The sequence below is a fragment of the Stenella coeruleoalba genome (assembly GCF_951394435.1).
Source record: "Stenella coeruleoalba genome assembly, chromosome: 21".
Taxonomy (NCBI): Eukaryota; Metazoa; Chordata; class Mammalia; order Artiodactyla; family Delphinidae; genus Stenella; species Stenella coeruleoalba.
In genome coordinates this window covers 24,028,149-24,042,477 of record NC_137167.1, presented here as the reverse complement: position 1 = coordinate 24,042,477, position 14,329 = coordinate 24,028,149, and the positions used below count along the sequence as shown (strand labels likewise).

Sequence of the window (14,329 nt, the reverse complement as noted above, 5' to 3'; positions counted from 1 at the left end):
AGCCATGGCCGCTGAGCCTGCGTATCCGGAGCCTGTGCTCCGTAACGGGAGAGGCCACAACAGTGAGAGGCCCGCGTACTGGGGGAAAAAAAAAAAAAAAAAAAAAAAAAGCTGCAGGTGACTCTGAAACACCAAAGGCTGAGAAACCCTCCTCTAGGGAAATGTAGCATGAAGCCTTGGCGTTAATTAATTAGGGCTCTAAATATACAATTAAACTTTCTCAATGAAAAATAAGCCAAACAGAGTTTGTATACAAAGAAGCTTAACGAAGTGGGGTTTTTTGGTTTGTTTCTTGTTTTCTTTTTTTTAAAAGCATGATCATTACCTTTCCTGGTAAATTTCCGTATCCTCTTCCTAAACGGAGGGTTGGGTAGGTAACGCTGGGAATGACTAGGTTTCTTCTATCTCAGGCCCACAGTACGTGATGGAGATACGGGAGGAGAGTTCCACGAGAGCGTGGGAGGAGGGACGGATGACAATTTTTCGTGGTTGACTAAGTTTTTAAAAAAGCCACTTCCAAGGGCACATCAACCAGTCAGCAAAGCCACTTGTTCCAGCAGGAGGTGGGAGGCGAGGGCGGAGTGGAGCGTGGGGAGGAGCGACACTCACCGCTCCGGACTCGGTGCCTTCCACGTGTCGCCGTGCGTCCCTGGCCCCGCCACCTAAACTCACACCCCGCCCCCGCCCCGGGCATCCGCACCCCGTCGACCACCTCCCGCAGCGGACTTTGGGGGATTCCTCCGGCCGAGTCCAGCCAGGAGGGTTCCCCGGACTCGGCGCGAACTGCCCGCCCCCTCCGGCGTCTCCGCCCCCCGCCGGGGCCGCCGGGCGCCGAGGGAGGCGAGGGTGCAGCGGCTGGAAAATGAGTGGTGCAGGGAGGGTGGCCTGGAGCTGCAGGTAATGCGCGCCAGTCGTCGGCCCGAGCGGGCTCCGCACGCCCTCCCCTCCCTCGCGTGGTGACCTGCTGCGCCCGCCGGCAGGCTGCGCGCAGGGGCTGCGCGGGGGCGTCCCCGGCATCTGGGCGCGGGATGTCTGGGGAAGCGGCCGGCCCGGGGGTGGGCACTAACGCTCTTCGTTTGTCGCGCAGCGCACTTCGCGCTGCTGTTCCCGGGAGCGGCGGGAGGCGACGGCTGCGGTGAGCGGGGTCGCGCGCGGACGCCGGATGCCTCCGAAGATGGAGAAGTTTCTGCAAATTGCGCCTCACTCTCTGGCCATCGTCCTGGGCCCCGCCGAGGGGCCGGCGGGGGAGAGGTCCGAGGCCGCCCGGCCCGCGTCCCCGGCCCAGCCCCGGCAGCTCGCCCGGCACCACATCGGCTACGAGATCTTCGCCGACTTCAAAGCCGAGAACATGCAGCACTTCTGGAACAAGAAGGTCACGGCCGCGGTGGCCGAGACGTTCTTCCTGGGCTGGATCGACGAGCAGGTCCTGCTAATCCAGGGCAAGGAGGAGCATCTGGAGGCGCTGCGCGAGGGCTGGTCGCGCCGGGCGCTGCGGCCGCCCTCGGGCTTCCACATCCGCTGCCTGGGTGAGTCCGGCCGCCGCCCGCCCTGTCCCGTCTTGTCGCGCCGCGGGAACCCCCCCATCCCCCCCATTCCCCCCCGCTGCCCCGCCCGAGCCGGCGCGCTGGCCCCGCTCCCCCCGGGCGCCCGCGCCTCTCTCCACCCCCGCGCCGCGCCCGGGGAGGGGCCGGCAGCCTGGGCGAGTGCTGGACTGGGGAGCTTCCTGGCACCTAAACCGCGGATCTGTACCTTGGCGAGCACGCCGCCTCTGGCCAGCTGGCGGGGGCCTCCCCGGCTGCCCCGGTGAGGCTGTGCCTGCGGCCTGCCGGGTGGGCGGCGGCGCGGGAGGCTCGGCGGGGCCGCGGCCGCTTCGGGTCTGCGGGTCTCACCTTCTGAGCTCGGCTGGGGCCGGGGGCGCGTGTGCGGACGCGGGAGAAGTGGAGAGACAGCGCTCAGGTAGCTTCGGGTGGCAGCGGGCTCGGCCGCGGGAGGCGGCAGCGAGCGGGCCAGGTGCGCGGGCGTCCCCGGCGCGTCCTTTCCTGGGGCGGCGACCCGGCCCGGCCGCGTTTGCCTCGGGAGACGCGTCCCTCCGCCCCCTCCGTGTGGGTTGACTCTTAAGCGCCGCTGCGTCCTTGCAAGACTGAGCTGCAGGTTTCGTTGCCTCCAGTACATGTTTCTTCAAGTCATTTTGTGAGTTTGAAGGAAGGAAGGGATACGAGGAGGACAGTGGAAAGCCTGCTCCTCAGCAAAAGAGAAAACCGTGTCCGGGGAAGAAAGCCCGAAAGGTGATATTCGCTGCCGCACTTCCAGTGCTGTCTCGACCTGCTGTTTTGTTTTGTTTTGTTTTTAATTGCATTACTTCATATGTATTTTTCTTAATCTAGTTTGCATCCCTTTTAGACTTTACTTTTTAGTTTTGTACTTTGGGCTCGGTGGCTTAAGGCGTATATAGTACAGAGTAATGTTTTGTGAAACGATTTGAGGAAAGAAAGCGTTCTTTCTAGTCCCACGGTTTAGAAATTCTTTCGTGACATTTTGGGAAGAGGTCAAAAGTTCAAACGCTAAAAGACTGAAGAGCCGCCTTTTTCGTTCGCCAGGGTTGTTAGGTTACCTTCCGCCTAAGGAATAGCTTTTACCTGCTGAAGTGCCTTCCTCTATACACATGGCAAATTTATAGCATCTTTTTTGTTTTGTTGTGTTTTGTCTATTTTCACATAGCAGAAATCTTCCTTTATAAAGCTTCCTTTAGATAAAAAATAGTAAAGCTTAAATCTTGTATGTTTTATAACCTGTGCTGAATTTCAGAAGGTGTCTTAACTTTCTTTTTTGACGTTAGCAAAAACCTCAGTGGAGTCCCTGTAATTAAGCTGCCTTAGTAAAGGGTCAAGATCTGCTCTCCTACTGTAGAACTGCAACACACTAGGAAGTAAGAATATATGTAATCACTTGTATGCACTGTAGAGATTGCATTTTAATAGTTTTAAACTTGACTTCATGATTATTTTTTACTTTTCATTTTGGAAAATTTAAGCAATTTGCAAAACTCGTACGGGGGTTCCCCTCCCCACCCTTGTTTGCGAGGTTAAGAGGTTAGGATTCCAAGACCCGGAGTGGATGCCTGAAACCCCGGATGAACCCTTGTATATACTGTTTTTTTCCTATACCTCCATACTTATGATGAAATTTAATGTTAAAATTAGGCACAGTAAGAGAATATCTGAATTGCTAGCATCATTACTCTTGCGCTTTGGAGCCATTGTTAAGTAAAGTAATGGTTACTTGAACACAAACACTGCGATACCACCCCTGTTGAAGTGATGCTGGCCAGGCGGCTGCTAAGTGACTAATGGGCAGGCAGGTAACCTACACGGCACGGATTCGCTGGGCAAAGGGATGATTCACACCCCAGGACGGGGTAGGATGGGGAGAGAGTTCATGAAGCTACTCAGAATGGCACCCAATTTAAAATGTATGAATTGTTTATTTCTGGAATTTTCCATTTAATATTTTGGGACCTCAGGGGACTGCAGGTAACTGAAACAGCAACTGCGGAAGCAAAACCACAGATAAGGGGGGTGTCCTGTGTAATCAAAAATACTATATTGAATCCCCATGAATCCATCATCTAACTTCAAAATTTATCAGCACATGGACAATCTCACTCCATCTATAAATCTCCCCCACCATTTGAAATCCCAGACGTTGTATCAATAGCATTTGATTTGTAAATATTTCCGTAGTTCATATATTTTTTCATTTTAGCAGAATGTGTGAACTTCTAGGAATTGGCGATCTGTCATATTAAGCAAGGAGAACTATTTTGGCAATTTTAAAGGTTCGAGATTGCTGTAGTTGATTGACTATTGCCTGTTGCCTGGGCAGCTTGAACTGTCTCAGGCTGACGGGCAGCTGGTGGGTTTAGCAGCTGCACGGGCTCAGCCCTTAACTCAGTACCGTGATGACAAGCGAGGGGACTGCCTCCTGAAACCAGCATCAGATACAGGAGCATGGGTGATGCCTTCTGGGATCCAAGTGGTTAACTTTTCTGAACTGTCTTGGGGGTTCAGAATTCCTCAGAATTCTGGTTTTGCTCAGTAATAATGGTAAAATGCTGAATTGTGTGCGACAGTTTATCTCCTATAAAAATTCTCTTAGGGAACCTCAGTGTCTGCTGCAAAGCTTCCCAATTTTTTGTTGCAAGATCTTTTATGGAGCCTTGAAACTCCGAAGTCTGGGAGCCCCTGATGACTGGCTCACAACCTTTTATTCCAAGTCACAATATATGTGTGGACAAGTTCATGCGCTCAAAAATACAGGAAACAAACTCCAAACCACGAAGGTGTACTCAGAGGGAGCCTAGCTGTAAATCTGGAAAGACTGAGCGCCACTATCGTAGGAATCCCTTGACTCCATCTAATTTATATACGCAAAAGCAGGAGCTGAGCACTGTCTGTGGGACTTTATCATTAGTAATGCATTTCTTGCAGGATAACTTTCAACTGATCCCTCAGACTGTGCTACCTATATTATCAGTTACTTTCATGTAGTTTTGTGACTTTCCCTAATTATTTCATGGGTGTAAAACAGCCACAAAACCAGACACATAGATGAGCATTACAGAAGGCATTATATTTCCTCTTGTCGAACCGGAATTAAATTCATCAGTCACAAGTAGTCCTCTTAAATAACCGGTAGGCAAATGCCAGTTTACATTTTATTATACTTATGGTAAATAAGTATTCACGAAATTTGCTTGTTTTCCAGGTGGTCTCTGAGAGCCCATCTTGGAGCGTGGTAATAAAATTGTTCTGTTAGATCCTCCCAGTGAGGAAAAGGGAGGAATGGCTTTGCTCCATCTTGAGTTCCCGTTCTCCTGTGTGTGCGCGCGTGTGCATGTGCGTGTGCGTGTGCGTGCGTGTGTGTGTATTAACCCACCCCGGAGTGGAGAGAGAGGGGTGGACAAGAGGTCTGCCCAGACCCCCTTTTCTGGCTGTGCCCCAGCGCAGTTGAGGCAAGCCTACACTTTTACAGCAGGATTGAAAACAAGTTAGTGTTTTGCTTTGTAACTTGAAACATGCGTCTTGAAGTTGCCAGCAATCCAGATTACTTTTGCCTGTAATTCCAAAAGTATGTGGTTCTAACCACACACATTTCAGGTGGGGATTGGACAAGGAGGAGATGATTATGGATCCAACAAGAAGCAGGGAATTAAGCAACTCAAAGGAAAAATAGTTTTGACCTGGGATATTCAAATCCACTGCTTAGAAATGACCTGCTAGCGTATTTCAATCCACTACTTAGAAATGACCTACTCTGGGCATGTAGAAAAAATAGTTCAGGCATTTTCTTTCCAGGACCCTCAAAAGGGATATGTGTGTGCAGGAAACCAGGAATGTTTTAAAATTGTGCTGTGTATTCTGATTAAACTCTAAATTAAACCCCATACGTGTTCATTGAGTGCCCGCTAGTGCCAGGCTCTGTGTCCCTCCCGAGATTATAAAGATTGATGAGGCACTCAGGCTTTTCGGAGATGCTGACGCAAGAACTGAGAGCGCGAGGAGGGCTCTGAGGACGGGAGTAAAGAGCAGGTACTCCTGCCTGGTGGGCTGGGAGGGGGGTTCCCAGCAGAGAGGATTGCGCTAAGCCTTGTGCAGATGCCGGCCGCCAGGGCTTCCTCCAGAACAGGAGTGCTTTCCCACCGGGGCAGGACGGCGTTGGGGAGGTCCTGACACGTTTGGGAACTGGCTGGCTGGGGCTGGGGTGGGCAGTGGTGCGATAAGACAGTGGGAAGGGAAGCTTGGGCCACGGGTGATGACTGGGAAGCCCTGGTAGCTTTTGAGCAGGGGGAGGGGTGACACAGTTTGATCTTAGGTAGAATGAGAATTCTGGGGCCGGTGAGGGCGCTGGATGGGACTGGGAGGGGGTTGGACGCAGTTGCACCAGCTAAAGGTCTATTGAAAGCGTCGTGGGGAGAGATGGTGGGTGCTGTGTGAGTGCATTTGTTCTCTTATGGTACCTTCCCATGGTCAAGGCTCTGCGTGCTACGGAAGGTATCACGTTAGCCTGCTTGAGTCTAGAGGGCCTTCCAGTCCCAGCCCCACACCCAGAGGCCCTTGAGCAGAGCCTAGATGCTCCTCCCTCCTGGGGCTTCTGGGGTTTCCCCACCCGCCAGCCTTATCCAGGTCCGGCAATCTCCACAGATTCTCCTAATTTCGGATCTCAGGGAGCATGGCTCAGTGTCTCTGTCTTCTCCAGTGACTCTTTATACTTTCCCCATTTATCCTTAGATATTAACAGAGGACCAAACATGCTTTTTAGGCTTTAAATCAGGACTTATGTTTTAAATTAGAAAAATTTTTAGCTGGAGTATCCCTGAAACTCACATAATATTATATGTCAGCTATATGTCAATAAAAAGAAAATTGTTTAGAACATATGGGCATCAAGCCTTTATTCTATTCCAACATCTTTATTGGTTTTCTCAGAAAGTTGCTCTCTTAAAGTGGTTTCTCCAAGTAGTAAATTTTTAAGACAATTGTTTTAAAAATGTATACTCCAAAAGAATTTGTATATATCCCAACCAAAAGTTGACTCATTTAAGTCAACTTAAAATTGAATAAGTGTCCTAAGCTCATGGCTGGGATTGCCTCATAAGTGTTGTAAAGATTTTGGAATTGGAGATACTGAGTCATTCAACAATTGGAGAACCTTCTGTCTTCTAGGATTTGTTCTGGGAACTGAAGTGGAGAACAAGTCAGACACAGCCCTTGTACTTTTGCAGATTCCGTTATAGGGGGTGCAACAGACATCTCAGAAATTAAGCAAAGAGAGTTTTAAGTTCTGTAAAAATTGAGCAGGTGATAGAGAGTGACGAGAAGATATGAGACGATAGCTAACACTTACTGATCGTTTACTATTTCCTAAGTGCTATCTTTTTGTTAACCAACCTTTAAAACTATTTAGGTATCATTATTTTACCCATTTTGCAAATGGAGACATTGTGGAACAGAGTGACAAGTACTTCTCCAAAGGTACCTAGTTGGTAAGCTAGAGAGAGGGGGTCTGGACCCAGGCAGCGTTATTTTTGTTTGCGTGTTTCTTTTTTGTCATACAGATAGGATTCAAGTTCAGGTTGTCCTGGCCAAAATTTCCTTCCCAGCCCCCAGTACATACAACCTCCCAACAGTTTAGGGTGCCAGGTAGCCCAATGGCAGCCGGTTTGCTTGGAGGCGGCTGGGTTCTTCTTTTCCATTAGATAACACAAAGAAAAAGGGAAACCAGTGCTGGGTCCAGGATGCCGCCTGAGACCATCCTGCTTGAGCTTCCTTTAGGCCAAACAGGTCGGTCCATTGCTTTGTGTGGTTTAATAATCTTTCTGCAGGGCTTTCTCACAGGAGGGCGGATTCTTCATTTTCTGCCCCAAAGCCACATTCCCTGCCAGTGCTTTGAGTGACAGCTCTATAATGCCCCTTGTTTCGTGTAGCACCTGACTGACGGATGAGCTGTCGGCCAACAGTGGAGGAGCAGATGAAAATCAGCTTGAACGCTGGAGGAACAGAAAGGAAAGCCGTGAGGCTGGGGCTTGTTAAGCCAGCCAGAGAATGGAAGGTGTGGCAGGAGGTGAGGTCAGAGGGGCTGGCCAGCTCCAGGCCACGTGGAGCCTCCTGGAGTTTTATTCTGTGCTGACAAGGCAGCAGGCATCCAGTAAACATAGAGCCCTGGGTTGGGGTCTGTAGAATGTCCAGAAAATCGTCAGACGTGGGCCTCCCTCCTAGAGAAGCTTACCTCTCATATTAAAATCTCAGGGTTAAGGTTAGACAGTGAACAGGGATGCATCTCAAGTTTTGTTCATTTCTAGCTAGTCATAAAGATATTTTTATGAATTACCTCACTCTGGCTCAAAGAAATTTTCAGTAATGGTGTGTCAGTTTCATCGTAGTAAAGCGTTTAGAATGAACTTCTGAGACTCAAGGCCTTGTTGTGATAACTGAGAGGCTTTATCTGTTTCACCTCTTAACTGCTGAATGCTGGTCTTGAGCATATATTTCCGTCTTGCATTAAGAAGTGAATTTACAGGTTATCCCAAGTTCTTTTCAAAGGGGCATAAAACTGAAAGGCCCATCTGTGTTTCTTGTGCTGGAGTGAGGGCCCTCAGGTGCTTTCTGTTCCTGAGGTCACCACACATTTAGGGGTAAAAAACCCAGAGAGATTTGTTGTATCCAAAGTACTTGCTACAAATAATTTCAAATGTTTCATTCTGCTTAAAATATCCCACACAAAGATGTGTGCTCACCTTCAAAATCGAATTTTCAGGTGTGGGGTGGGTTTTAACATGGTCACTTGGATTGTACTTGTATCATTATTCTGCTCACTCCACATGGGTAGAAACACGTTTTGAACGCCTCCATTCTGTATCATAGCTGTAGACTTAATATAATCACAGGCATTCCTTAATTGGTGGGAACTAATTATCTGATGTATCGTTTATCTCAATGAGGAGGTTACATAGATGTATTTATAAAGTACAAGCTATCAATACAAGAATATAATCTATTAGTATATATTATATATGCACACACATTTATCCTTGAGAAGGTCCATGCCAAGAGCTTTGTAGTAAACTTAAGTCACACTGGCGTTGGAGGATGCGGCCCTTGATATGTTGATATCAGTCTCTCTTGATAGAGAAGAGTAAACTTGGACACTGTCAAGGGTCAGGTATTGCTTTTTTTTTTTTTTTTTTTTTTTGGTACGCGGGCCTCTCACTGTTGTGGCCTCTCCCATTGCGGAGCACAGGCTCCGGATGCGCAGGCTCAGCGGCCGTGGCTCACGGGCCCAGCCGCTCCGCGGCATGTGGGATCTTCCCGGACCGGGGCACGAACCCGTGTCCCCTGCATCGGCAGGTGGACTCTCAACCACTGCGCCACCAGGGAAGCCTAAGGGTCAGGAATCTCTTTAAAGAATTTGACAAATGATTTGGATAAAGAGGTAAAGGGATTCATCAGAGTCTTGGGGGTGAAGGCCTCCTAGGGGGCAGACCCAAGTAATGTGAAAGGCCACAGGATGGTGGTGGCCACCACGTGGAACGGCCCCAGGGCTTGAGATGTTCTTGTGCTGTTAACGCGATGGAAGCGTACCTCCGTGCTGGCGATGCTACTCTTAAGGCTCAAACACACACAGTAAAATTCTTCCATTTTCTCAATTTCTTGTGAAGGTCCTATAATAGAATTTTCTATAACGAGAGCCCATCTGTCGATGTAAAATGACGTGTCTCTGAAACCGGGATGTCACCTCCTCCTTCCCAATACCAAACACGTGGGGAGCCTCTAAAGCCCCCGGTCTGCATGGATGCTGGCTGGTTAATAGTACGTCCAAAATAACTTCCTCCTCATGAATCTGTGGGTCCCCGGCGGTCCCCAAAGGCATCCCAGCGTCTCTAAGCGGTGGGCTCAGTCTGGCGGGATTGCACCTTATTACCACCTGAGATCGCCGCAGACTTTAAGATGAGCACGCCGGTGCTCAGAGGGTGCTGCTGGAAGATGACTGTGGCTGCATCCTCTCTTAGCATTTCCTTCCATCACTGCCACCCTTCCCCCAGTGCTGTGTCAGACACCCTCCTCCCCACGTTGTCTACTTTCCCTCTCGGGTTTGGGCAATTTTTCCCTTTAAATCTTGCAACAGAAGATGATGATTTCATCTCTGCCCTTCTGCTTCTAAGTAAAGTCCTCCCCGCCCTGAATTTTTTAGCAACTGAAGTTCTCCTTATGTGTCCATTTCCACGACACTGGAGCTCAGCACCTGCTCTTCTAAGGAACATTATCTTCGGAGATTCCAGGCTACGCACACCTTTGGAAGTGACCTTCATGAGTCCAAGATAGTGTCCAATGACACTTTCATTCTGAAAAAGAGGGGAGAACCTTCTACATGTTTAGTGCCTTAGAGGGGATTGATTTTCAAAACAAAATTTTATTTATTTACAGATATTCCCAAACCTGTGGCTCTTGCCCCTTTAGGCTGCTTTGTGCTCTTGGGAAGGTCCTGCAGTTCCCAGCCACCTGTCAGCCGAGGCTGCCCACAGCCTGGCCTGAGGCTGGAAGTGTTTGCAGCCACTCCTGCATGATTCCCATTTCCTTCCCTCTTTGAATTCTCTCTTTCTCTCTTTATTTTAATAGAATAGCTGGGCAAGTGTCCATATCTTTATTGGTTTTTTTTTTAGTATTTATTTTTATTTATTTATTTTTATTTTTAGGCTGTGCCAGGTCTTACTTGCGGCATGTGGGCTTCTTAATTGTGGCATGTGGACTCTTAGTTGTGGCATGCATATGGGATCTAGTTCCCTGACCACGGATTGAATCCGGGCCCCCTGCATTGGGAGCGCAGAGTCTTACCTACTGGACCACCAGGGAAGTGGTCTCTTTGAAGTCTTAAATGACTTAAAGTGACACCTTCTCAAGGCGGCAGTTGTGCTTTATCCACACGGTCACAGACCCACCAACCCTCCAGCTCAATGACTTAATACTTCTGCTTGTCTGGCCGGGGTCCCTGTGGGTGGGTTGAGCCGGGAGGCTGTGCCTCGGCGAGTTGAGATGGACCCTGTGGGAAATGGAAGGGGAAACGACAGGAGGGTGGGAGGATACAAGTCCATGACTGCACGTGAAAAATGGCAACTGGATACAGAAGAAGAGAAATAAAGGGTGCAGGGCTCACATGGAAACCGCCTGCTTTATGTGAGGTGCAGGACGATTTCAAGTTGGAAAGAGTCTTGCCAGGAATCAGGTCCTCTTCTCGGCAGTTTGATGTACCTGTCAGACAGCGCTGGGGGTCGGGGCTGAGCTCTCTGCATTTTTTCTGCCCATCCTGCCAAGGCTAGGAGGAGCGTTACAGGATCTGATCTGTGGTCCTGCAGGAGAGGGGTTTTCTCCCTGCCGTGTGGAAAGATCTGTCCAGTCTGGACAGTTCACGTTAGCTTCTTTATCTCTGCTTCTGGCCAAAAACCAGACACTTCTGGACTCCTCCAGAGGAGAGGAAAGGATGACACAGTTCAGTGAACACTGCCATCCTTCTGGAAAGAAATTCCAACTCTTTTTTTCATTGATTATAGTCATGCATGTGCCATAGTCTCATTCTGTTGTCACCATTTGCCCAGATCCTCAAACCGTCTTCTTCCAAGACCACCTCTTTCCCTCTAGCTTCTTATGGCTAGTCCTTCTCCCCTCGGTTCATTCTGTTTGGGTCTTGATAATATCAGCTTGGGAAGACTTGGAAAGCCTGCTGACTTTGCAGTTAATACAGAATCGCAGGGGACATGAATGCTTCTTTTTGTTGTTGTTGTTATGGGAGACTTTCTAACCAGCATAATTTGTCTAGGTTGATCACTCTCCTTTCATCAGAGTCTGGTTATTAATTTGTAAAAAAAAAAAAAAAGGCTTTAAGTTAGTAGACTGAAGCCCTAATGTAGAAAAATGAAAGCAGTACTTTAGAAACCACATCTCTGAACGCGCCAGATGACGGTGGTTACTCTAGCATCTTTCTTCTACTCTTCCCTGTATTTTTAACATTTCCTCTTATACTAAAGAAGGAACATTCTAGAGGGCAGTCTTTATGCCATTTGCTCCTTCATTTTATTAAATGTTTACTGACTCTATTTCAGAGTTGGGGGAAGGGGTGAGTGGGGTAGGGAGAGGAGGAAAAAGAAGAATGAACTTTTATTAATGTTCACTGTAGGTCAGGAATTGTTCTAAGCACTTTAGTATATTGTCTCATTTAATCCTTACAGAGGTCATGCTAACATTCTATAGAAGAGGACACCATACCAGTTCAGAGAGTAACCTTGCATGAGCAAGAGATCTCATATTTCAGTCCAGCCATCTGACTCCAGAGTCAGAGCTGTTAGCCCTTTTAAAACTGCTTGTCATTTCTGCTGGACGAAGATTTTGACTTTGATCACGATCACTGATAATGTTTTCTTCTTGTACTGTAATTTCTTCTGAAGGTTAAACACAGTAGACTGATTTATATTATGATTTGTGGAGCTTGCTTAAAACACACAGCTTTATGTCACCAAATAAATGAAGCAGAGTGTTAAAGACAATACTGTGGTCTTGATATTTAAAATGCAGGATCAGCAGCTGGTTGCAGGATAGTGGCTGTGCCAGATGTTTATTCAAATGTTGCCAAACAGGAGCCTTAGAAAGTAATTGATACAATTTTTGCTACCAACTGAAATATTCCTTTTTATAAAAATAAAGGGGCAGTGTAAAGTGTACTGAGAAAATTGTTTTAATGAGAAAATGGGATATGGTGCTATAAGGCAAATTCATCACATTGTTCTTCACTGTTTAATTTTTCTTCTTTTTTGAGGTTTCAGGATTAAATGTCATTTATGTTTTTACATTCTATGAGTAAGCAAATTATCAGCTCTATTTTACTGAATCTAATTTGAAGTCTTTGCTGATCTTAGTAAGGTGTTCCTATTTTCCTAGCCAGGTATTTTTATTTTCTGCATTAAAAGTTACATTAAGTGTGTTAATGTAACTCTTGAATTGTCCTAACTTAAAAAAAATTAATTTGGTGTGATAAAGTGTATTTCAATTACTTTTGGTTATGATGCTAGAAGAAGTTTTTCTTTTTTTAAGAAAATTAGCAAAGATATAGATTTTGGGGATGAAGTATTGGGAAATATGATTTACACAGTCCACGTATGATTGTTAAAATATGAAGTCATGAAGGCTATAAAATTGCTGTTGAATACAGCTTTGGCTATATCCCATAAGTTTAGTATATAATATTCTCATTGCTGTGATCATCTCAACAGTCTATAATTAGTATTTCGATTTCTCTTTGGCCTAGTAACTATTTTGGAGAAGTTTCTTTCTCTCCTTTTCCCCACAGAAATTGTGAATTTTAAAAAAAAGTTGTCATTGATTTCTTACGCTGTTTTGCAGTTGTCAGAATGTCAACTCTGTAACATGTATTTTTTTCAAGTTTACTGACATTTTGTTACCTAATATAGAACAAGATCTATTTTTCATAGAAACTTGAAACAAGGAATTAAAAAAAATAACTTCTGTTATTAAATTTATATTATATTGTTTAACTCTTCTATGTTCTCATTTTTTGGTATGGTTTATTTGTCAGACTGTGATAAGTGTGTTAATGTCATCTTTCCAAAATTATGTGATTTCTTTCACTGTATTACAATAGCTTTAACTTTATGTATTTTGATATCCAACACATATCTTTACTATTGATTTTTGCCTTTTATATACATATAAATATACATAGTTGTATATCTGTGTAAATTATACATATTCATATAAATGTATGTACATTTATATAACATATAAGTACACACTAAACACAGAATCCTCTCTCATCCCTTTTACCCTGAAATCTTTTTCCAAAATTAATATTGCCGTCTCTGCTTTTTGCTTGTTATATCACTGCGACCTTTTTCTTTTTAATCTTTTGTATCTTTTTGTTTCAGTGTGTTTTATAAACAGGATATAGAGTTTGCATTTTAACCCAAAATGAAGAGTATTTGTCTTTTTAGGAATAGTGAACCCCTAAGTGTATTATAATAACTGATATGTTTGCTCTGGTTTGAAACTTTTATATTTCACATGGAAGGCCCTACAGTATCAGCTTTTTACAAATAATTTACGTTGAACCGAAGTAGCGTACCATTTTTACAAATGAGTTAAAGTTTGGTGCTTTGCTTTTGACCTTGTAACTAGAGCAATAGTTTGCAACCTGGTTATTCCATAGATAAGTGAACCCCAAATTGTCTACCACTGATCCTAAGGAGTGAAGCAGAGAGAGAGACAACCACAGCTGCTAACCTGCAGTTCCAGGAAGGAGCCAGCGTAGACCTAAGTTAGTAAAACATCCACTTCCTGACCTAGAAACCCCCTTTGGACAGTGTTGGACTAGAGGCTGTGGAGGATGCTTCTGCTTGACCAGGTCTCAAAGGACAGGGAGGGTGCATGGGCAGCGGCACCCAGTTAGCACTTGGTCCTGTCCAAAACGTCCATAAGACATTTGGTCCATGCCCAAAAGTCCTTAATATTTGGTCCTGTCCAAAGCCATTTGTCATGGACCAAATATGCTCATGAAAGTTTTGGACAGGACCAAATGTCCTGCAAGGGTGGAGGCTACATCAGTGTCATTTGGAAACTGGATTTTTTGTTTTGTTTCATTTTTGCCTGTCAGTTTATACTATGCAAGAGTCTTAGATCCCGGATCAAAAGCAGAAAGGTGAGGGATGTTGGCATTGCTGCCGAGTTAAACTGGCTCACAAAGCAAGCAGCATTCTCAGGCAATTCTAGAA

The 14,329-nt window shown here is 46.2% G+C and overlaps 1 protein-coding gene across 2 annotated transcripts in view; it reads left to right on the top strand.

Moving 5' to 3' along the window:
- Positions 1-700: 700 nt before the first annotated feature.
- STOX2 (storkhead box 2) overlaps positions 701-14,329 on the top strand; it is a 208,362-nt gene continuing 194,733 nt past the window's right edge. For both annotated transcript variants that reach the window (XM_079909375.1, XM_079909376.1), the window contains exons 1-2: positions 701-897; positions 1,088-1,526. In XM_079909375.1, coding sequence (XP_079765501.1) covers positions 1,163-1,526 — 364 coding nt within the window. In that variant the 5' untranslated portion in view covers positions 701-897; positions 1,088-1,162. The remainder of the gene's footprint in view (positions 898-1,087; positions 1,527-14,329) is intronic.